Source organism: Rana temporaria, chromosome 3, assembly GCF_905171775.1.
Source record: "Rana temporaria chromosome 3, aRanTem1.1, whole genome shotgun sequence".
Lineage (NCBI taxonomy): Eukaryota > Metazoa > Chordata > Amphibia > Anura > Ranidae > Rana > Rana temporaria.
Window position 1 is genome coordinate 126,047,317 of NC_053491.1, and position 25,927 is coordinate 126,073,243.

The 25,927-nt window shown below is 41.7% G+C and overlaps 1 protein-coding gene across 1 annotated transcript in view; it reads right to left on the reverse strand.

Moving 5' to 3' along the window:
* The window catches only part of UPF2 (UPF2 regulator of nonsense mediated mRNA decay), a 102,034-nt gene that overhangs the window by 32,258 nt on the left and 43,849 nt on the right, over nt 1-25,927 (reverse strand). Inside the window, 6 exon segments of the mRNA XM_040343392.1 lie at nt 5,704-5,887; nt 8,169-8,444; nt 8,687-8,890; nt 11,548-11,733; nt 18,327-18,443; nt 24,658-24,771. Of these exon segments, the coding sequence (XP_040199326.1) occupies nt 5,704-5,887; nt 8,169-8,444; nt 8,687-8,890; nt 11,548-11,733; nt 18,327-18,443; nt 24,658-24,771 (1,081 nt within the window).

A 25,927-nucleotide genomic window follows, 5' to 3' on the forward strand; every position in this document is an offset into this window, starting at 1 on the left:
GTAAAAGCCTTCTAGGGCTTAAAAGTGCCAAGAAATAAAAAACCCACACAGGAAAGCCCCAGTACAAAAAACTCAGGCCAGATACACAATCCCTCAGGAAGGCCCCCCCCCCCCCCCCGACAGCGGCAAAATGTTAACAATGCAGCAGAGGGAAAGGAGCAGAGAAGGGAGGAGAAGAGGACCCCGGAACCCCAGGAACGCCCAGCCGTACCAACCCACCTAAGCAGGAGGGACTGTACTTACCCGTCCGAGCGAGGACTCGCTGACGCATTCCTGACAGACCTACAACCGCAATGGAGGTAGCTGTCGGCCCGGTCCACTGTGAGTGAGACAACACCACAGCCCAGTCATATGTGAACCTCGGAGCAAAGCTCACTGGCCACCCCAGGAGTCATGGGGCATGGCGTGGCAGACCCAGCCTCTTTGCAAAGGTGTGCTCACGCTCACTGGTCGGACTGAGTAGACTACAAGGAAATATATTATCCAGCCTGTCTCTCAGCCAACAGTTGAAAGAAGATTAAAATACAATAAAATTTCTCCTCAGGGCGCTGGGCCCAAAGGGAGCCATACGTCCTTCTCCTTTGCTAGGCAGAACGAAACTGAGGCTGCATGCTGCAGTGAGAAGGGTTATGTCTGGAGGGACCTCCCCCTGGGCGGGGCTGTTCAACTCTATTAATGTAACATGTATTTAATTATCTAACATGTTTCTGCCTAGTCCTCTCCTGTAAACAGGGAACATAACCCACTTGTCAAGATTTAAGGAGCTGTGTCCGTCCATGGACGATAAGAGAAATAAGGGCCAGTGCCCATCAATGCAGCTTGATCAATGCCTATCTGCAGCTTCACAATTTCTCCATCAATGCAGTTTGATCAATCTGCAGCCTCACATTGCCCATCAATGCAGCCTGATTAATGCCCATCTCAGGGAGGGGGTTGGGATGAGCGCTGTCAGATTACATACACCAATAATCTGTTTATTCGATGTCCTCTTTAATTCAAAGTCCCGCCTCCTGGACCGACTTCTATGATAGACAGAACACTGGTCCAATGCCGACCCAGGAGACGAGGCTTCCTATTACAGAGGCCGCTGAGTAAACAGGAGATTCTCGCTGTATTTAATCTGATGGCGCTCGTCCCTCCCCCTCTCCGTTCTCTCCGAGGCAGCCCAAATTGCAGAATCGGCGTATAACACGCACACACTATTTGGAACCGATTTGCAGGGTGAAAAAGTGAGTGTTTTACGCCAATAAATACAGTAATTAGGTGCGTTTATAATATTTCTAGAATTCCATTTAAATAAAAAGTGGATATTTTATACATAGTTATGTTGGTCCAGCTCGAATTATACTGGTGGGATGCCCCTTAAAGCTGAAAGTTGCTGTAGTAGACACCACTACTCCAGAGATGTAGACTTGCTTTCGGGTCCTGTGTTGAATGGCTGTCCTGCTGCATTGAGAATACAGGTGATCGGCCATTCAACATGGGTGCTATTCAGAGAATGCTTTGCTTTTTCTAAATGAATACAAAGCATTCTCTGATTGGACAAAGTGGAGAGGTGTGGGGTGATGTCACGCTCTCCACCTCCATCAGTTATTCAGAAGATGCAACGCATTTTCTTATCGGTGACTATGCTGAGGAGCCGACCTCCCGTGTTAAGAATGCAGCAGCGCAGTCACTCGGCATGGCAGCTGGAAGCAAGTGGAGATCACTGGAGTAGCAATGTCTACCTCAGTGTCTTTCAGCCTGGTAGAGCATATACGTTATAAACCAAGCTGGACCAAATTAGCTATGTATAAAAAATCCTTATGCTTCTACAGTCTTTATAAAGTAAATAAAAACACTAAACAGAGATTGGGATCTTTTTGTAAAATAAATGAATGTTTAGCTGTAGAAATTGAAAATGCCTACCAAAGACACTAGGAATACCTGTATACTTTTATTTCTTATACGCTCACTTTAATTGCTGGTAATCACATGCATAGTTGATCATCATGGAAATTGGTACAGGTTTATTTCAATGAACCATTTTCACGATAGTCTGATCTGATCAAGATGTTGGGGAGGCAAGCATAACGGATACCTTAGAGACATATATAAACGAACATAGCCTCATGGAGGTCTCCTTCTAAAGGACTCCGGTGGTTACAACCTAGATACTGAATGACAGATTTAAATCCTGGCATTCATTTTGTATATTTTGGCTGCCCTGCTTTCTAAATCGTTTTAGTTCAAATATCCTCATCTGAATGAGGCTCACACAATACCTCAACTAAATCAGTGTATTCATCGGATTTCAGTACCACAAATCGCTCATGCCTGCTGCACTAAAACATTCTGAAGCATAAGCATGGTACAGCATTCAGAAATTAAAAAATGCTAGGGAAAAAAGGTTAAAAATATGGGAAACACTGCCTTTTTTGTATATATTCATTTAATTCTCCACAATGGCTGTCAAAAAGCTTTTTTTACGCAGTTACACGGAATGCTCTCTACATTCATATGGGCAAATAAACCAACCAGACAGAATTAAATTAAGTACACTCATGAGACCGGTAGTACAGGGAGGGCTGGCCTTTCCAGATTTTTATATGTACACAGTTGGTGACGGTAGGGAGATGGTTGAACCCTGATGGGTTTGACTCTGCTACTATGTTGGAAGCAGCAGTGGTCCAATCAGTGGAGGCACTGCAGGGACTGCTGTATAGGGGGATAAAATTGAGACGAGATCTAACCCCTTCAATGATAACAACAGTTAAGATATGGAAAGCTGCTACAAGAAAAGAAGGATACTCCAAAACAAAGTTATCCCCAAATACCCTATTGTGGAGAAATCCTGAGTTACCACATTCGGACTCCATTCAGGATCCAGGGGCATGGACTAAGTATGGAGTAAAAAGAATATCACAAGTACTACAGGGGGAGAAGTTCTATACATATCTAGAAATTAGGCAGTTCTGGAAGTTTCCTGAGAATTATGTTTTCAGATATATGCAACTTATTCACGCTTTGTTAGTCCAATTCCCGGGAGGAACCCCACAGTTAATGGAATTGGAACAAATGGTAAAAACGGGAAAAAAAATCGAATTCAAATATATATGCATATTTAATAAAGACTACATCTCCAGATATGAGTAAAGTAAGCGAAAATTGGAGATGAGACATTCCAAATTTGCTGGAGGAGGATTGGGAGGAAGTATGGAGGTTTCCATTTCAGATCTTGGTATCACTTTGAGATAAATTAATACATAGAGGCCATTATACACCATATAAGTTACATAAGATCTCCCCATTAAATCCTCAAAACTGTTGGAGATGTGCAGGCATGCCAGGTAATTTTATGCACATATTTTGGTCATGCCCGAAGATAGTAGCATTTCGGAGAGAGGTCCTGAGAGTGATGTATGAACAGAAGATCAGTGATTTCCCCTAGTGAGGCCACCCCTCCCTACAGTAAGAACACACCCAGGGAACAAACTTAACCCCTTCCCCGCCCCCTAGTGTTAACCCCTTCACTGCCAGTGGCATTTTTATAGTAATCCAATGCATTTTTATAGCACTGATCGCTATAAAAATGCCAATGGTCCCAAAAATGTGTCCGAAGTGTCCGCCATAATGTCGCAGTACCGAAAAAAATAAAAACGCTGATCGCCGCCATTACTAGTAAAAAAAAATATTAATAAAAATGCCATAAAAATACCCCCTATTTTGTAAACGCTATAACTTTTGCGCAAACCAATCAATAAACGCTTATTGCGATTTTTTTAACGAAAAATATGTAGAAGAATACGTATCGGCCTAAACTGAGGAAAAAAATTGTTTTTTTTATATATATATATTTTGGGGGATATTTATTACAGCAAAAAGTAAAAAATATTATTTTTTTTCAAAATTGACGCTCTATTTTTGTTTATAGCGCAAAAACTAAAAACCGCAGAGGTGATCAAATACCACCAAAAGAAAGCTCTATTTGTGGGAAAAAAAGGACGCCAATTTTGTTTGGGAGCCACGTCGCATGACCGCGCAATTGTCAGTTAAAGCAACGCAGTGCCGAATCGCAAAAAGTACTCTGGTCTTTGACCAGCAATATGGTCCGGGGGTTAAGTGGTTAAACTGGAAAAAGGCAGAAGCTCCCTCGATAGTACAATGGAAAAATCTAGTAAATACAAATCTGTCATTGTATAGGGAAAAACATACTGTAATAGAGGTCATGGGGAGAAATACAAGAGAATAGGAAAGCTGAATAGAAAATCCTATGACAGCTTCAGGTTAAAATAAGGTCTAAGGGGAGGATAACCACACCATGGAATAAAAAGAGAGAGGAAGAAGGGTGAAAAGGGTATACAAGTTAGGTGAAATGAATGTGAAATGGAATTTTTATGTGTCAAATGTATAATGTGAAGATATTGTATACCGTATTTTCCGGCGTATAAAACGACTTTCTAACCCTTTAAAATCTTCTTAAAAGTCGGGGGTCGTCTTATACGCCGGTAACCTAACATCCCTTACCTTATCCTAAGACATGCAGAATCGCGGCCGTACGTTTTTTTTAAAAGCCACGCCTCCTACGTCTTCTGTTCCGTGATAGGCGGAACACTCAGCTTCCCAGGAGGCACTGTGTTCAGTGTTCGCCTGTCACAGAGGCCCTCTCGTCCTGTGTTTAGTGTCCGCCTATCACAGAGGCCCTCTCGTCCTCGGACGAGAGGGCCTCTGTGATAGGCGAACACTGAACACAGTGCCTCCTGGGAAGCTGAGTGTTCCGCCTATCACGGAACAGAAGACGTAGGAGGCGCGGCTTTTGAAAAAACGTACCGCCGTGATTCTGCATGTCTTAGGATAAGGTAAGGGCACAGCAAGTCTGGCATGTAATGGAGCACCGTGAGGCGAGGCATGACTAGTAGGAAGGGGGTAGTCTTATACGGCGAGTATATCCCAAAACTAACATTTTGGCTGGAAAATTAGGGGGTCGTCTTATATGCCGGCAAATACGGTATGTATGTTTACTTCTTTTTGTATGAAAAAATAAAAAAATAAAAATAAATGAAAAGCCAATAAAGAGATTTGGGGAAAAAAAAAAAAACACACACACACACTAAAAGTCTGGCTACATGGCATTCTGTAAAACAGAGTGATGCAAGTGCTTTTCTGAGATTAGCATAATGTCAGTGCTTTCTTTACAGCATTAGAAGTCCATTTTAGCTGGCCATACATGGATCAAAATTTGCCCAGTTGAGCAGGGAATGGCTACATTTTGACCAAAGTGTGGCCATTGTGGTTGCAGGGCTGATCTGTGTATTCTGATGGCGGGGAGTCTGCCCACTGACAGAATACTATGACACAGCAGGAAGGATCAAATGAGTGGATGGGGGAATCCGGTCAGTTTTTTTTTTTTTAACCCACTGGTTTAGCAGAAAACACAGACTCATGGTATGTGGCCAACTTTACTTATCACTACCTGAAACTAAGTAAATTATGGTCAAGACAAAGGTTTGGTTTTTTTTTTTTTTTTTAAACAGTGTAGTTTAGATTCTCCTGGATAACTGAAGAGTTTTTAAAATACTTATGTACCACCATAAAGGGCAATCTCATTTAAAGCTTTAAAGACGGATATAAAATCTTACAGCTCTATAACTTCTATTGTATGCTAAAATAAAGATTTAAAAAATAAAGCACAATGTATTCTCTTCCAAAACAGTTTAAGCTCACCTAGTTTTACCATGAACTCTCGCTCCAAATCTTGCACTTGCCGCATTACTTCACTTAGCGAGTTACATAATTTCATCTTTGGTCTCAGTAACTCGAGTGTGTCGCTAATCATATAATCAATGTCTATGGGGAATGGGTAATCTTTTGTCCACACATCCAGACTCTTTTTCCACCAGACATAACGCTAAAAAAAAAATGGAAAAAGTAGTTAAAAACATTTTTTTTCTCTTCAATCACTGAAATAGTATTTAGATACATGAACACACACACACACACACACACACACACACACACACACACACACGCGTTCAAGACTTTGATGCCTTGTACACACAATCTGTTTTCCCGGTGGTAAAAAGTCCGCCGGGAAAACCAAGAAGCTGCTCGGTAGCTTCCCCCCCCCCCCCCCCCTACACACACACAGACAATTTTCCTGGCAGGAAAACTGCCATGAGAGCTTTGGTTAGGAAACTCAGCCATGTGTATGCTACCCTGCAGGCTTTCCCCTTAGAAAAATTGCCTGCTTAAAAAACGCCGGGAATCCCAGTGTCTTGTCAAGCTGGTTCCTCCATCGATATGGCTCCTGCCTCGACTGCGCAGTCGCAGTAGGAGGCCACGTAAATCTCCGAGCCTCAACAGCTGATTGTCAGCTTAGACGAGCTCGCTCCCGCTGCCTGCTTATAAACGGCACTCTATAGTACACGCCGCTCTACACAGCAAGGGGCGGATGGGATATTGAGCAGTGCTTTTTTGATTGGTTATCCACGCCGCTCTATACAGCAAGGGGCGGATGCGAGACGTCCATTTTATTGAGAAAAAACATCCCCCAAAAAAGGACTGCTCAGTATCACATCCACCCCTTGCTGTAAAGAGCAGCGTGGATAACCAATCAAAAAACCACTGGTCAATGCCACATCCGCCCCTTGCTGTATAGAGCGGCGTGTATAGATTGTATAATCAGCCATTGGGAGCGAGCTGTTGAACAGCTGTTGCCGCTCGGAGGTTTCCGTCGGCTCGGATTGCGCCTGCGCACTCTGGAGGGAACCATATCGATGGTAGGAACCAGCTTGCCAGAACACCGGCAGGAAAAAAGAAAACATGTTCTCATTTTTCCTGGTGGTTTTCCTGTCGGGAAAACTGCCATGGAGCATACACACGGCCAGTTTTCCCGGCCAAAAGCTGTCATGGCAGTTTTCCCAACGGGAAAACTGGTAGTGTGTATGAGGCGTGAGATTTAAAATTTACAATGAAGAAAGTCTGTAGCCAAGAATGACGTGCAGACACCCAGAGCTGCCCTACAAATGTCTGCCTCTATGCCTGAACCTGCAACTAAAAGGCAAAATCTAACTCTGAACCAACTCCCACCCACATTCTAAGCCTAATCTAGCTAGCCCTGTAAAGGAAAGATTATACTATTATTAATATTATACTATTTTACAGCCTCTCCGGTCGGGTCCCAGGCTGAGATGTCCGCGGTGGATTCAGTGTGTAGGAGAGGCAGCCGTCAATGGAAGCCCCATAGTAAGTCATGTCACTTACCAGGCATTTCCCTGCACACAAAGGATTCCAATGGAGACCAGACTAGAGCGGATTCAAAATAGGCACGTATAGCAATCTGTTCTTTACAGGGCAAGATAGATTAGACTTAGAATGTGGGTGGGAGTAGGTTTAGAGTTAGTTAGGGTTTTGCACTTTAATAATTGGTCTCAATCTGAACATTTAAAATCTTCCTGCTATGTGTCAAGGTTTACCCAATCCCAACTAAACATTCCTACTGGCACATCACTAGGATGGGATGCCTCACTGGAGAATAGAAAAGCTCATAAGACAAGATGGAGTGGGTACATTTTAGCAATAGCAGCTAGAGCTTCACCGATCAGCATGGGCTGAGCTGTGGCTGCAGTAACATAAAAGGCACCTTTAGGCGTCTGCGATTCATACCCGACTCTTTTTTCCCTAAGGCCCAGCATCAAACGTGTGGGTTGTAGGCAAATGCAGCATGCCTAAAAAAAAAAAACTCATCCAAAATGACATCCACCCATGAAGACATTTTGATGCTTGCATAAGTCCTCCTGGCCCACTGCTTGCAGGACTGATGGCTCAAGAGGAGTTCCAAGGCAGGATGTTGCGATATTTTCATGAATCTAGGCACAGCACCCTGCTAGTCCCCACCACCAGTCATTATTTTCCTGCATTGCCTAGAACAGCACATAAACCCAGTGATGACATCACTGGGTCTTAAAGAAGATGTAATGAAAATGGAAAGATTTGTTTGAATAGGTTATTAACATGTGGATGAAGAGGGAAAGAAGGAAACAGGCAAGGTAACATTGGTTAAGACTTCTAGGTTTAAATGGGACTGGACTTTTAAACTAAACGGGGAATCATTTTCAGATGTTATTGCACTGCCATTCAAATACAGTTCAGTTTTCAACATATCTGTTTCACACAACCAGTTGTCCCACCTGAAAATAAATGAGGAAGCAATCAAGTTTGCGCTTGCTAGAGCCTCGATCAAAGTACTGCCCGCAGGTATCAAGAATAGTGCAGACTAATCTAATGCGAAATAAGTGCTCGGGAGGATCCAAAGGACTGGAAGTACCATCGCAGTTTACACCGAAAGATATGAAGGAAAAAAGTGTGCGGAATATAACTGCAGATTCAACCATTCGATAGTTATAAAGTTCTCCAAGAAATTTTGCACTGCTTATCCGGCGCTGGTTAAACTTTGGCTGATTTACCTAGGTGAAAAACAAAAGTTTATTAGTGTCAGTATATACTGCCATTGTAGTGCAGTCAACATTACCACATCTAACATTTATGCTACAGTAAACAAATGAGAAACAAACAGGTGAAGGAATTCATCTATGAAATAATATCTAATGTTTACCCATTTGCTGAATTAAGACCATGGAAATGAGGCACATAAAATAAGTCATGTAATACACTTTCCGATAAAAACGACAAAAGGTTGTTAGAATACCTCCATCCCTAGACGTATATCTTCTAGCACACCGTCTACCACATGAATTCCAACATCCTCCTGATAAAGCACCAAGCCTGCCAAGAGGTTAGCCACACAATGGATGCTGTTGTATTTTACATTCCAAATGTTGATCATGCAGCAGATGACATAATCTTTCACCTCAGGATCCTGCCAAGGCAACTTCCTCATCTGGCGCAAAACCTAAGAAGTGGATACATGATAAAAAAGCGGAGGCAGTTTCTATATAAAAATACTCAATGTGCGTTTTAATAATTGCCCTGTTGGCTTAAGTAATCAGAATAATAAATGCATAAAAGTAAATATGCATAAAAAGACTTTATAGGCATTATAAACTGTCAAATATAATGCAGTAATAATTTCAAAATGCCCATTAAAATAAATTATTATAGAACACTGTATGAAGGAACATGTTCATGTTAGTAGGAATTTCTTCCTAGCATTCCAAGCTTTGGTGTCACATCAAAGAATGACTTACCATAGAATAGATGCTTGAACGGTCTCTTTGTTACAGACAGCAACGTGAACATTTGAAACAGTTAAGAAAAGGGGAACAGGAAAGGTTGCCAAGGGGCCAGAGAACCATACCATTAAAAATGCAATATTTGCTGCTCTAGCTATAGACAGTTTCTAAATCATTTTAAAATGAGCCTTGCATCGAAAAAAGCATAACCAAACAGCATTAAACAAGTGAACAATGCAAAACAAATCTGTATTAGGCTTTCCCTACCACTCATTTCTGTTTTTCCAACTGCTTGAATATATATATATATATATATATATATATATATATATATATATATATATATATATATATATATATATATATATATATATAAAAAACTTTACAGTAAGGCTACTTTTACACCGAGGCGTTGGGGGCATCGGCCGCAAAAAAGATGGCAAAGCCCTGCTAAAAATAGTGCCGCTTTTCGGCTGCTAGCGGGGAACTTTTAACCCCCGCCAGCGGCCAAAAAAAGGGTTAAAGTCGCTTTGCAGGGGCGCTTTAGGAGCGATGTATACACCGCTGCAAAGATGCAGCTTGCAGGACCTTTTTTTACCGTCCTGCCAGCGCACCAGTGTGAAAGCCCTTGGTCTTGCACATTGGAGTGAGAGGAGAGGCTCTTTCCATAGCGCCTGTAAAGCTCATCAGTGTGAAAGCAGCCTTACAGAAGAAAACATGAAACCAGGATGCTACCTCTCTTCATAAAATCTGTGAATATTTTAATATTGCGGCTTCAGATACAGTTTTTACAAGAAAAACAGTGGTGCTAGCAATGGTAGTATTTAATTGTATTCATTTGTAATAGGGTACTTTTTATGTATCCAAATGCAAAGATTCATAGAAAGATAAAGAGTGGAACAAAATGATTCGAGTAATTCTTAAAAAGAATTGAAGCAAGATTAACTGTGCATGATTTGCTAAATAATTTGGTTCCTACTCAGCTGCCAATGGCACTGTGGGTGTCTATTAACACAATGTGGCCCAGTCCCACGCTCTTTCCTCACAGGATTTAATTGAAAGCTGCAGCTGAGCTTCCAGTGAGAAGGGAGAGGACAGCAGCACTGCTGCAAAAATGCAGAGAAGTGGATCGAGAATGGGCTCATGGAAGTAGTTAACCTGCAGTCTGTATCTGGACTGCGGTTGTGCCACTTGGCAGCCTGCGTGTACTCTACAGAGTCTCCTGGGGACAGGAGGAGCTGTAGATCTAGACAGAGAGCGGGAATCTTTTCATAGTAACAAGCGGGTAATCAACCTTTTGTTAATATATGTTGAGCAGCACTCACCCTCCGTCCAGATCTGCAGCTCCTCCTGCCCAGCCGCCAAAGTCATCCTATTGGCAGAGAGGTGGGCGGGAGGAGCTGCAGGCTGATAAATGCCTCTGTCCTGCCAAAAGGTAGAAATGTGCAGGGGAGGAGGAGACTGAAATGGGGACAGTATAAAGGGAAAGGATGGGCCATGACTGCCAGGGGCACTGTGATGGGGGAAGAGGGGGCCTATGCTTGCTAGGGGCACTGTGATGTAAAGGGCACTGCACTGTAAAGGGGGGCTGTAATGTGAAGGGGAATTGAGGACACTAAGAGCCCCTTTACACTGCCAGTGCGGGGGGCGTCGGCGGTAATGTGTCGCTAGTTTTAGTAGCGATTTATCGTAGTTTTAGAGGCATTTTTCAGCCGATATCGGGGCGCCTTTAACCCCCGCTAGTGGCCGAATAAAGGGTTAAAATCGTCGCTGTCCATTGATTATACACTGCTTCTAAAGCGCCTCAAAGAAGCTGCTTGCAGGACTTTTTTTTGGACGTCCTGCCAGCGCAGCTCCCCAGTGTGAAAGCACTCGGGCTCTCACACTGGGATTGCAGATGAGGCTATTTTCAGGTGCTTTTTAGGCGCTATTTTTTGTGCTAAAGTGCCCGAAAAACACCTCCATTGTAAAAGGGGTCTTAGGGACTGCTCTAAAGGTGGAACTGTCATATAAAAAGGGGGGAATTTTGACACTTATATAAATGGGGGGGACTGTGATGTGAAGGGGGGGCAAATATGCAACTCCCTAGAATTAGATGTGTGGCTCGGCATGGACTTGCACAGAAGCTGGGGACCTGCAATTTATGGGAACAAAACCTAGGGCAATTCCACGTATGCAGCAAAACTGAGATAACATCTACAGTATATTTAATACACGTTCCCATTCACATTGCATATTTTTGAAAACACATTACAAATTGCTTCCTTTTTAATTGCTTGTTGAAAAACAGAACTTTTACATTTTGAGCAGGTAAAAAAAAGACAGTGTATAGAAATCAAGATGCCATAGATAACAAGCATAAAAATGTACAACTAACCTTCTCAGTTGTGACCTTTGAAAGGTCCTTATACAGTAATTTTCTAATGTATTCATGCAGTGGTGGACGCTTTTTTCTCACAGTCTTTTCAGCTGGGGGTGGGTTGCAATAATAGTATGCATTTTCTACCATTGTTACATATCTTGCATCCAAGTGCATGGCTTGCTTCTTGCGCATCATTTGTTCCTAAACAGTTTAAAAATGCAAAAAGGTATGACAAATGAGCTAAAACCAAAAGAGCTCAACTGATTTTACAAAATGGACAAATAGCTTACAGCGGTGTTTCTCAACCTTTTTTCAGTCAAGGCACCCTGCTAAATTATGGACAATCTCGAGGCACCCTGCAAAATGGACAGTCTTTAGGTGCCCTATTCTAAAATGTAAAATCTATTCTATTCGTTTTACATAATGCAGCAACATCCACATGTAGGACGCCCAATAATGGAGGTGATTTATTCTTCCAAAGCAAATACACTTTTGCAAACTACTACTGACTAGTGTTCCAATGTTTCTCTTCTCTCTGTTTTTCTTCATCACTTAGCTAATGAGACCCCATGGAGATGGAGAGAAGAAAGGGAGGGTCAAACAACAGTGATTTGAAGGCAACTGACATCCTCCTTATCAACTGATGATGTCATTGGTCATTAGGAGGTTGGAAGCTAGAAGGTTGTAATGGTGTACAATGAAAACCTGAGGCGTTGTGTAACTAAAAGGCTTCATCCACCCATTGGCTTGTATACAATTTTTAGGCACTTTGCCAAAGCACCCCTGAAAAAACCTCAAGGCACCCCCTGAGAAACCTCAAGGCATCCCTGAAGAAACCTCAAGGCACCCCTGAAGAAACCTCAAGGCACCCCTGAAGAAACCTCAAGGCACCCCTGAAGAAACCTCAAGGCACCCCTGAAGAAACCTCAAGGCACCCCAGGGTGCCTGGGCACCCTGGTTGAAAAAGGCTGGCTTACAGACATTTTTCCTTACCATTCCTAAATGGAAACAAATCCATGCTGATGAAATATACAGTGTCATGATGTTTACTCAGGACTATAAAAGGACACTGAATTAGCTGGAATGAAGACCACCAATACGCATCTGTTTCCTAGATAGGGTCTGAGCTGGCAACTTGGAGAAAAGTACCTTGACTTACATGTTTGCAAAAGACTTGCAGAGGAAAGGGAGACTAAACATGGCTTCAAGGAACCAAGGCTACACTATGCAGCGCTTAGAAAATTTTCTCGGTTATAGTCAGGCCACTCTAACTTTTAAAGACACCTTACTAGCTGGAATAATACCAACTCATTGGTACTGCATTTGCTCTACGCCAATTTTGAAAAAGAGATCAAAATTAATATCAGAAAACTAGAGACCAGTCAGCCTGACAGCAATAGTATGTAAGGGGCTCTAAACAGAAATTTGTCTGCGATAAAGATATTATAAGGGACAAACAACATGGATTTATGAAAGACTGTTCTTGTCAGACCAAACGGTCATCATTCTATTAGGAAGTAGGAAAGAAATTGGAAAGAGGAAGTCCAGGAGACATAGTCAACTAGATTTTGCTAAGGCATTTGATACTGTACGGCAAACATTTATTCTACAGAATAAAGTCTCTTGAAGTTGATAAAATTGTATGTATATGGATAGGAAACTGGTTACATTGAATGGGTCCAGAGAGTTGAGATAAATTACTTTCTTTGAATGGTCTTAACTCTGTCTTGGGGGCCGATGCTGTTAAATTTGCTTATTAATGATATAGAAGTTGGAATTGAGAATAGGATAGTAAACTATGCAGGGAAATAACTTTGGCACATGATATAGCATCACTGGAAGACCTAATAAAATAGCGGGCTACCGGGTACATGGCAGATGAGATTAGATATTGAAAAATGTAAAGTTATGCACTTGGGCACCAAAAATACACATGCAAATTACATGATATGAAGGGCTTCCCTGGAAGAATCAATGATGGCAGAGGAATGAGGTAGTGCTTGTAAATCACAGACTTGGCAAAAGCATGCAATGCCAAGCCGCATTAAAAAGGGAATACCATTCAAGAGATAAATCAATAATTCTACCCTCTTACTAAACACTGGTTGGGGGACATCTTGCATATACAGTTCAGTTTTGGTCATCAATCTTTAGGAAAGACGTTGTTGAATTAGTTCAGCAAATAGCAAAAAATATTGATAAGGGAGCTGTTGGACCTCGGCTATGAGGATTGATTACATAATTAGTTATTCACTCATGAGAAGAGGCACTTGAGGAATATGTGATTACAATTTACAACAAAAATGTGACTTCAATAACACGCAACAGCGATTTGAGGTTAGAGGAAAGGAGAATTAATCTTAGATTGTAGAAAGGTGTCTTTACGGTTAAGGCAGTTAAAATGTGGACCTCCCTTTCCTAGGAATTGGTACTAGCCGAGTGTCGACAATTTAACAAAAGACTTTTGGAGGTCCTCCTCAGAAAACGGAATATACAGGGGAATTAATAGAGAAGAAAACATCACACAACCCTAGGTTGAATTGGATGGACCTGTGTCATTTTTCATTATAAATGATGCAACTATGAGAGGTAAACAGTCTGCTTTTATTTTCTGTGCGGCAGCAACAAAAGAAAGCTACTAGCAGGGGTAAATGAAAAAAGTAAAAAAACAAACAAAAAAAAAAAAACCGATTCAATCAATCAAAAAAAATAAATCACTGGGAATAAGAAACCAAGCCGCGCTAAAAAAAAAGTAGCGACAGTGGTGTCAGGGGAACAGCTCCTGCAATTGTGAAAAGTGAGATTGTCATCTGTTGGATGGTTGCAATTGGGGAAGGAGAAAGCAGGAGGAGAAAACTAGTTATTAACTGAAAAGCCTTTTTTCCTAGATTCCTCCATGAGAGAGATGCCTCTGCTCACCTACAGGACACCCAGGTTTGAGGGCTCATGCACACAGGACGTTTTTTACAGTTGCTGTTAGGGACGTCTGACTTTTTTTTTTTTTACCTGCCTCTAAACGCCCCTCTATGTTAGCCTATGTGTCCATGCACACAAACTGAGGCGTTTGGAGGCATAAGTGTTTAGGGGCAGTAGAAAAAAAAAATGACATTAAGGGGGAAAATTCAGTGACTGAAGTGGTTAATATTGTTTAGGATTCTAAGAAAGGGAGTCATCAAGCAATAACTATAAACATGCTCTCTAGGACAGTTCAAACCAGAGAAGTCAACTTCCTAGCTTTTAGCATTCAGTCTGTCCCTCGGAACCAAGGAAGAGTTAAAGGGGATATCCAGTCAAAATTGAAAATGTTCCTATGATCAGTATGTTAAATATGTTTAACTTGGATGGGTCTTTAATTTCTTAATTTTCTCATGAATTAGGATGTACACTTATTGATGGGAACACTGGGCGGGAACCTATGATCAGCTCCTCCCATCCTGTATATACCCACTAGCTACACAGCAACAGTGTCCCTCCCCGAAAGCAATGTCACTAGCCTTCAGTAACCACACCCACTCCTGGCTGCTTAGAATCAAGAGGGACTGAAGTCATGTGACAGGCACGGTTATGGGCCCTCCGGGATTCTCCCTCCTGATTGACTGAGAAACAGCAGTGGCACCAAGTCAGTTAGCCAATCAGGAGATGGGGGGCCAAAATGTGGCTTCGTGTCTGAATGGACACACAGAGCTGCAGCTTGGCTCAGGTACCCCCATAGTAAGCTGCTTGCTGTGGGGGCACTCGACAGGAGGAAGGGACCAGGAGCACAGAAGAGGGACCCAAGTAGAGGAGGATCCAGGCGGCTCTGTGCAAAATACACTGCAACAGAGCAGCTAAGTATAAAAAAAATAAAAATAAAAAATAAAAATCTATAAAAATAACAAACAGAAGACTTTACAATCACTTTAAGGTTATGCTAGAGGATCCCTGTGTCTGGAGATAAACTTGTCAAGTTTGTTGTTGAACCTGAAGGTAAGTGGTCCACATCTGGTACTGCCTGCCTGTTACACAAGTCCTGGGACACTCTTGGGTGTTCCCCTGGGTCCAGGTGCTGCTGGCTAAGGAAGTGTGCCTTTCAAATTGTCCAACCATGGAACATACACGGCAGAAAAGGCTGGAAGGTAAAGTTTGTACCAGGACCCAATCTACCGTTCTTGTAGCAAGAACTTTGTTAAATGCACCTTTTTTCCATTCTGTTAATGTAGGTGCATATTTTTTTTTGTTTTGCAAAAGGTGGGCCATGCATTTAGGTCTTGTGGTTGATTCTTTATCCACTGCCTGGTTTGAACATAAGGCTGTCAAGTAACAGGGCAAGGCACACTAAAGACCGCTGTAATTTGAATCTGTTAGGCACATTCAGAAACTGGAAACAGTTAGGTAGATTCAGTAAGAGTTAGGCTGGCTTATCAGTAGATAAGCCGACCTAACTCAGAATCTATGCCGACTTATGTTTAAGCGTATGCTCAAACAGAGATACGCTTAAACATATCTAAGATACGATGGCTTGCGCCGTCCTATCTTAGGGTGCAATTTGTCAGGTGGCCGCTAGGTGGCGCTTCCATTGCGGTCGGCGTAGAATATGTAAATGAGTTGATACGCCGATTCACGAACGTACGCCCGGCCGCCGCAGTAGTTTTACGCCATTTCCTTAAGGCATTAGCAGGCCTAAAGTTATTCCATCTATTAGGTGGAACAACAATGTTAAAGTATGGCCGCCGTTCCCGCTGCGAGATTCAAATTTTTTACGTTGTTTGCGTAAGTCGTCCGCGAATCGGGATTTATGTTGTTTACGTCCACATCGAAATCAATAGGCCCGTGCGACGTACTTAGCCGCAATGCACACTGGGAAATGTAGGCGCCCGGCGCATGCGCATTATGGAAAAAAAACCTATAAAACGTGAGGTCAAGTCTCATTAACATAAAACACGCCCCCCTCCAACACATTTGAATTCGGCGCCCTTACGCCCGCCCGCTTTAGGCTACGCCGCCGTATATTAGCAGGCAAGTACATTGAGAATCATGTATTTGCCTAGCTAACTTACGGCGGCGTAGCCTAAACAGGCTAAGCTACGCCGCCGCAAGTTTAAGCCTTTCTCTGTGAATCTGCCCAAGAGTGTGAAGTCAGGCAGTTTACATAGCAGCAACAGTCAGTCATCAGGTAACCTCTGGCCCTTGACTACTAGGCTGAAGAGTTAGACTGACACCTTAAAAGTAAAGTTATATAAAAGTGAGAAAAAAAAAACCTGCATAAATAAAACCACCTTTTTCTGCATTCAATAAGAAATCAGGAAGTCACAAATCAAAGTGTGACTTTTTGCGTTCCTACTGAGTGCATAAAAGATGGTTGGGCTCCCTTTGGTCAGCACCTCAAGTTCCAATTGCAGGGTAATGTTCATACAGGCTTGGAGTGACATCTTTACAATATAGGAGATGAATCATATTCTTACATAAGAACAGTTGCAAAGGGTTGTTTATAAACACATATGATTGCAAAACAGGCAGATTTACGTGACTTTATAAAAAAATACAGTTAAGAGTACTGTACACACCTTTACATTCCACTGCTGCTTACACAAGCCCTTAAATGGAATTTCAAACCATAGTGCTCTGTTCTTTTTTTTATAATTAGAATCCCTACTTACAGGCTGTCTACCTCATGAGAAGTAAAAGTTAGGGCAAAATTATTTCAGTAACGAGCCAGGTTCAAACTTTCCTTGGTTTGCAACATTGTTTCAGCAGGCCAAAACATGAACAATGTATGCAAAGCAAAACATAATTTCTCAGGTCAGTGGAGGTGAGCAACGGGGCTCATCTCTACCTTCAGCAGTTCTGTTTACAGCACCATTGACTTTAACACAGGGAACAAAGTGATGACATTTAAATACTGCATCTATCTGTCTGAAGACTGACAGACTATTGGAACAACAGGATACTAAACACATTGTAAAAGAAACAATTGTGTGAAAATCCTGGGTGATGTAGAGGATGCCACCTGTGAACTAGCCTGATAAGTAATTCAGCTAAAGCTGGCCACAGACGATTCGAATCCAAGCTGATTTGAGCCATGTATTGGCACTGGCAGGCCGATTGTACCCAAGTCGACCCATCAATTGACTTGGGTACAACCAGCATGCCAGATTTTTACATGCAATTATTGCCAGGGGCTGTAGCCTCTAGCAGTAATCATGGTGTTCTCCGGCAGGGGTGGTCCCCCTCCCTCGGAACACAATAGCTTCACGGGAGAGCAAGCGGTTTCCCGGCAACCACAGGTAACAGGAAAGAAAACTGCATCATCTATGGCCTGCCTAAGAAAGATTAGTGTGAATAATATGTAAATAAACAGACACCAGAATACCTCACGATTGTGAAAGAGGTTAGAGACACAAATGTTACAGGCGCACATATACCAAAGGAGGAAAGCTTTTAAGATGCTAGCACTCATGATTTGCACCGGGGTCCTTAAAATATGTTACGTGCAGTGAGCTTTACTGTTCCACAAAGAAAATGACATTTATTACGATTACCGTTTTGACCAGTTTCTTAAAGAAAACGTTTTTTATAAATGTAATCACCAATAAAATAAAAAAACAACAGATTCATACCAGTATTTAGGCTATTATATACATGCTCACATTGCACATACATATACACAATAAATATATACAAATAATATCACACTTATGTATTTACAGTATGTACAGTGAATATTAATGAAATATAAAATAATTTATGAAAATTTTGTATCTGTACACAAGTGCACTCTCCAAAAAGACTGACTCATATAGAATGTGCGATCTTACCAAGAGAACACTGGTGCGTAAGTGCGAGTCTGGAGACCTGAAGAGGAATCGTCCACAGGTTTCAAGCAGGGTGCAGGCCATCTCAATATGGTGATGTGAAAAATCTGACAAAAGCATCTGCACAAATTAAATAGACATAGCTTAGAATATTTTTTTTTAAATGCATGCTTTTATTTAATAATTTTTTACAAATACAACACAAGGTGTAGACTTCCATTAAAGTGACCCTGTCAGGAAAAAAGGCCTGTGCCACTGAATGCTGCTCTGTTCAGATGAAACCTGCCTCTGAAGTCCATTAGGAACCACTTTTAGGATTGTCCGTCTCATCTGTCCCCCACCAACCATCATGGAAGACTTCTTCACAAGATCTCAAATATGGCACAGCAAATAAAGACATACTGTATAAATATTCAGTTTGCTTATACATTCAATATTAAACATCTAAAACAATAGGTGTTTCAAAAAAACTACATTTCCACTCAGAAAAGTACCTAAACTTGAAAAAAAATATATATCTCAAAAACGTACATAAAAAAGAGAAAATAAAATAATCAGTTTGTCGCATTCCACATGTTTCAACTGGATAAAAAAAAAATACAAAAAGAGGATGTAATGACAACAGGTGCAGTCATTTTAACCACTTAAGACCCGAACCATTATGTAGGTTAAGGACCTTGCCCCTTTTTTGCGATTCGGCACTGCATCGCTTCAAGCGACAATTGCGCGGTCGTGCGACGTGGCTCCCAAACAAAATTGGCGTCCTTTTTTTCCCACAAATAGAGTTTTCTTTTGGTGGTATTTGATCACCCCTCCGAAATTTTATTTTTTGGGCTATGAACAAAAATAGAGCGACAATTTTGAAAAAAAATGCAATATTTTTTACCTTTTGCTATAATAAATATCCCCCCCCCCAAAAAAAAAAAAAAAAATAATATATATATATATATATATATATATATATATATATATATATATATATATATATATATATATATATATACATATATACACACACACACACACATATATATACACACACACACACACACACACACATACATACATACAAAAAAAATGTCTTCAGTTTAGGCCAATAAGTATTCTTCTACCTATTTTTGATTGCGCAAAATTTATAGCGTTTACAAAATAGGGGATAGTTTTATTGCATTTTTATTAATATTTTTTTTTTTTACTGCTAATGGCAGCGATCAGCGATTTTTTCCGTGACTGCGACATTATGGCGGACACATCGGACAATTTTGACACATTTTTGGGACCATTGTCATTTTCACAGCAAAAAGTGCTATAAAAATGCATTGTTTACTGTGAAAATGACAATTACAGTTTGGAAGTAAACCACTAGGGGGCACTGAAGGGGTTAAGTGTGACCTTATATGTGTTTTTAACTGTAGGGGGCGGGGCTGGACGTGTGACGTCATTGATCGCCTTTCCCTATATCAGGGAACAGACGATCAATAACAGTGCCACTGTGAAGAACGGGGAAGGTGTGTTTACACACACACCTCTCCCCGTTCTTCAGCTCCAGACACCGGTGGCGATCAAGTCCGCGGGTTACGTGGGTCCCGCGGGCGCGGCCACGGCGCTTCGGACGCGACCCCACTTAAAGAGACATGTACACGATTGTGCCCAGCCGTGCCATTCTGCCGACGTATATCCGCGTGAATGGGTCCTTAAGTGGTTAAATAAGTGAGCACTGTTAAAAGTAACTGTAAAGGAAAAAGTAAAAAAAAAAAATCATGTTATACTTGTTGGTTTTGCACAGAGCAGTCCCAATCTTCCCTCCCCCTTGCCAAGTGCCCCCCATACCAAGTTGCTTGCTGCGGGGGCACTCATGCATGCTTGCTCCCGAGCTGGCTCTTCGGGTCCATAAGACACTGGATGCGATTGACAGCAGCAGGAGCCAATGATTCCTGCATCTCAGTCAATCAGGAGGGAGAGACCCAGGTCTCGTGCACATTGCTGCATCAAGGTCGGGCTCGGGTATTAGGGGGGCTGAGGGTGAGAGCTGGACACTGAAGGTTCTTTACCTTCATGCATGAAGGTAAAAAACCTTCAGCCTTTACAACCACTTTAAAGGGCAGAGCTGGTATGGAGCATTTTTGTTTGTACACACACAAATCAGGTTGTAAAGATAAAAGTTGTTTTGCCTTGAAGTGGTTGTAAACGCTTACATATACCCAAGTAAAGATCTATCCTCAGGTGATACACAGGAGATTAAACAAATCTTCCTGCATAGTTGTACCTGTTTACTGCAGTCTTCTCTTCTCTACATACGTTCAAAGTCCAGAAATTATAAAGCTGGTCTAAAAGTTCCGAAAAAAGGGGATTGGGGGAGGGAAGAAACACACCCCCTTCTCACAGGAATAGTGCTGAGGCCGTCAATCAGCTGGAGATCCCTCGCCTGTCACCTTTTTCTCTTGGTGTTAGGAAACATTGTCAGAATTGATTCATGTACATGGCACAGGAACAAAGCAGCAGACATAAATGGCACTTAGTGCTTTTACAACCACTTTAATGCAATGTATGCATTAAGGTAAAAAAAAAACAAAAAAAACCTTCTGTGCATAGGTTCCCCCTTATACTTACATTAGCCCATTCTTGATCCAGAGCTGTGAGGTGCTACAAAAAGGCTACTGCGGGAGCCATTAGATCCTGCTTCTGTCAAACAAATATTATGACAAGAGAGCAGGGGAGGGCCCCCCCCCCCCAAGAAGCAGCATTGTCACCCTAAGATAGGACTATAGAACATCTCCCCCTCTCCGTAACAGGGAGGGGTAGGGGTCTGCAGTCCGTACAGGCACAATGTAACTGATAAGTTGAGTTGACAATATCTCTGGCAGGATCAATTTTTTTTTGCACTTATCAAAACAGATTGAACAAAATACTTTCAAACTGTAAATTTAATAGATCAAAACAGAGTAGTTAATTGTTAGGCCCCATACACACGATAGAATCCATCCGCTGAAAAATCCCAGCGAATGGGTTTCAGCGGATAGATCCTATGGTGTGTACACTCCAGCGGATCTGTTTCCGCGGATATTTCTCCCCTGGGATGGATTCCAGCAGATCGAATATTCGCTGACATGCTAAACAAATCTGGTCTGTACAGACTCACCGGATCCATCCGTCCGAAGGGATCCCCCACATGCGTCGTAATGATTCGACGCATGCGTGGAATTCCTTATATGACAGCGTCGCACACGTCGCCGCGTCATAATCGCGGCGACGGCGCGACACGTCATCGCCAGAGGATTTCGGCGCGGATTTCAATGCGATGGTGAGTACACTCCATCGCATGAAAATCCGCAGAAATCCTCGAGAGGATTTATCCGCGGAAACGGTCCGCTGGACCGTATTCGCGGATAAATTCTCTCGTGTGTATGGGGCCTTAGGGTTAAGGGAAAAAATGTTTTACTTTTGTAAAAAAAAAAAAAAAAAAACATGCATTATAGTTATACATTGTAGCCTTTACATTGCGCTCACGATCTGCAATACGTGGAATGCTGCAGGCACTCAGTAAGCCTGTTCTTCCGATATGGGCAGGCAGTTACTGAATGGCAAAAACAATCAATGGACTATAAGAGTGCTCACCAACGCCCTTCACTGAGAACTACATGCCTTCAGCCACAATGGCTGACGGTACTTGTTTTCAATTTCCTTTAATTGATCTAACCTCCCCCCCCCAAATACAATTTTTTTTTACATTTATACAAGACTAGCTGAATACCCGGCGTTGCCCGGTCTTCCTATCTTAACCTTTTGGGGAGGAAAATCATAGGAATATAAATATACCCATCTTTTATATAAGGGTGTAGGTAAGGGTTAATTTAACTGTCATATATTTTTATTTGGCATATAAGTAATCTGTGTACCAGGTATTATTGAAATATCTCCAGGCGTACAGAAGTTATGTGGGAACATACATTTCCCATTGATTTGCATGGGACTTTAAACAAAAACCCCGACCCTCACAAATGGGGGTAGTTAAGGGATAAATTAACTATCCTATAGTTTAAGTGGACATATAGGTAACATGTGACCAAGTGTTATCGAAAATATCTACAGCCGTTTGGAAGTTATGAAGTAACATGTATTTCCCATAGAGTTGAATGGGACTTTAACCACTTAAGCCCCGGACCAATATGCTGGCTAAAGACCCAAGGGGTTTTTACAGTTCGGGACTGCGTCGCTTTAACAGACAATTGCTTGGTCGTGCGACGTGGCTCCCAAACAAAATTGGCGTCCTTTTTTCCTCACAAATAGAGCTTTCTTTTGGTGGTATTTGATCACCTCTGCGGTTTTTATTTTTTGCGCTATAAACAAAAATAGAGCGACAATTTAAAAAAAAATGCAATATTTTTTCCTTTTTGCTGTAATAAATATCCCCCAAAAACATATATAATTTTTTTTTTTTCCTCAGTTTAGGCCGATACGTATTCTTCTACCTATTTTTGGTAAAAAAAAAAAACGCAATAATCGTTTATCGGTTGGTTTGCGCAAAATGTATAGCGTTTACAAAATAGGAGATAGTTTTTATGCATTTTTATTTTTTTTACTAGTAATGGCGGCGATCAGCAATTTTTTTCGTGACTGCGACATTGCGGACACTTCGGACAATTTTGACACATTTTTGGGACCATTGTCATTTTCACAGCAAAAAATGCATTTAAATTGCATTCTTTATTGTGAAAATGACAGTTGCAGTTTGGGAGTTAAACACAGGGGGGCGCTGTAACATTTAGGGATCACCTAGTGTGTGTTTACTAGTGTAGGGGGGTGTGGCTGTAGGACTGACACCATCGATCGAGTCTTCCCTATAAAAGAGATCACTCGATCGATGCGCCGCCACAGTGAAGCACGGGGAAGCCGTGTTTACACACGGCTCTCCCCGTTCTTCAGCTCTGGGGAGCGATCGCGACGGAGCGGCTAAAAACAAATAGCCGCGGACCCGACCTCCGCATGTACCGGGGGGGTCCCAATCGGACCCCCCACCCACGTCTAGCAGAGGACGTACAGGTACGTGGATGCGCCTGTCCGTGCCATTCTGCTGACGTAAATGTACATGAGGAGGTCGGGAACTGGTTAAAGGAAAACCCCGACCATGGCAAATGGGGGTGGGTAAGGGTTAAACCACCTATCCTATGTTTGTTGCTGACATATAAGTAACAGTAATTCACACCTCCTTTAAGTCTCTAACACGTAGAGAGCGTCCTGCCACACAGATGTAGTTCCCAGGAGGGGGTGAGCATGTTACTGACCACCACAGTAAAGCCTCCCTTCACGGTGGTCAGTAAAATCAGACAAGCAGGAAGTGAACAGAACAGAGAAGAAATAGAGCAAATTCGGAGCAAAAACGAACAATGAGGAAGTGAAAAGAGGAATGTCTGCAGGTAAAGGATGCTTATTATGAAAAAAAAAAAAAATCATTTACAACCCCTTTAATATCTTTAGCCGTTTGGACGTGATGCTGGAACATACACACACACACACACACACAGTTTTATATATATATATATAGATTAATTAATTTGCAATATACATTGTTCCCATTAATTATTCAATACATAGAATCTTGATGAATATCTATTAGTTACTTTATCATTAAGACAAAGTACATTTCATCATTTATCTACACATGTTCCTACTATCTTCCATATCCATTAAAAAAAATTTTTTTTTGGATGAATGCATATGGAAGATAGGCTGATGGTACTTGTAGTCCAATTCATTTACAGGAAACCGAGTGAATGAATGAATGATGCTGTTGTGTGGTCCCAATTTTACATGTTACACCTTAAATATAGGTGTAACATGCTCCTGAAAGTGAACTTAGTCTTTAGCATGCCCTTTAACCCAAATGGATAAAACAACACGGTCTCTCTATCTCTCTCTTATACACACAATTCTACTTTGCATCAAAGTGAGCGTTAAAAAAAAAAAAAAAAAAAACACAGCTTCCATGATGCAACAGAAGCGTCCCTATTATACGCTGGGTTTATACCATTTTAATTTGGTAAAGAGGGCAAACGCCGACACAGTTTAAAAGGTGTCAGGCACTAGAGCTGCTGTACCAATACAATCAAAGTCAGTTGACAAAAAGTGCAACTTTAACATAGTATCCTGGTGCACTATTAGACCAGACTTCTTTAACTAGGAAGTCAAACTGTAAAAAAAAAAAATACCGATTAATGCAACAGATTTTTTTTAAACTGAACACATACAGCAAATTAAGTAACGTGACTACCACACAAGCATACTTCACAGCAAAGGAATACAATACAAAAACTGAATGAATCCGTAAAACACAAACCTTTAAACAATGTACAGTGTCTGTTTTACTGAACATTTTAAACTTGGCAAGCTCTCCAATGAATCTCACGGTTTTGTTCTTGGTTTCAATGTTTATCTGATCCTTTTTCCTTACCTATGGAAACATGCAATACGTTTCAGAAGTTTAAGAAACATACATTTAACTCATACATTTTACTCCAATTTTAATTTAGTAATCATTAGTTAAAGCGGAACTTCTGCCTTACTTTCAATCAGTTTTGCCCATTCCACTATACACTAAAACTCACTCGGATTTCATTGCACAATTTGAGAATTCACAATCGGCATTAGAAGCTGCAGCAAGTCGATTAACCACTTGCTTACTGGACACTTAAACCCCCCGCCCAGACCAATTTTCAGCTTTCAGCGCTGATGCATTTGGAATGACAATTGCGCGGTCATACAACACTGTACCCAAATAAATTTTTTATCATTTTCCCACAAATAGAGCTTTCTTCTGGTGGCATTTAATCACCTCTGCGGTTTTTATTTTTTGTTAAAAAAATTTTTAATAGACAGATTAAAAAATAATTATATTATTTTATTATAAAATTTTGCAAACAGGTAATTTGTCTCCTTCATTGATGTACGCTGATGAGGCTGCACTGATGGGCGGCACCGATAAGGCAGCACTAATAGGTGGTACTTGTGGGCACTGGCAGGCAGTATTTCTGGACACAGATGATTACCGATCCTTTGTTTACATCACGTGATCAGCTGTCATTGGCTGACAGCTGATCACATGGTAAGGGGCGGGACCGGCCCCTTACACGGATCTGTGATCACCCGAGTCTCAGTGATCACAGCACGCTCCCTGCAGGGGGGCGCACGTTGCGCCTGCAAAGGGGAGGACGTCCATTGACTGCCTCCCGGCATTTGGGGTCCAGGTTGTGGCCGGCATTCAGGTATAGCACGGACCCCTAGTGGTTAACCTAATTTTGAAGCTGGAAGACATCCAGCAAACTTTAACACAGCAGCCTATCCCCGAAGACGTCCTATTCGTGACGAAACGCGTAGGAGTGGCTAAGCTGGGTGACGTCATCACGCTACACGGAGACACGTGACGACGGAGTTCCGAAGCAGACGGAGGAGGACCCGAGGAGACCCCATCCTCTCCCACTACGATTGTCCCACATGCGCTGTATTTTACTACACAACTGTAAGTGCACATCTGTTTTTCATTAAACAAGTTCCTTATACAGTAATGCACTATGTGGTATTCCATTATTCTCCATTCCATGTTATCTAAT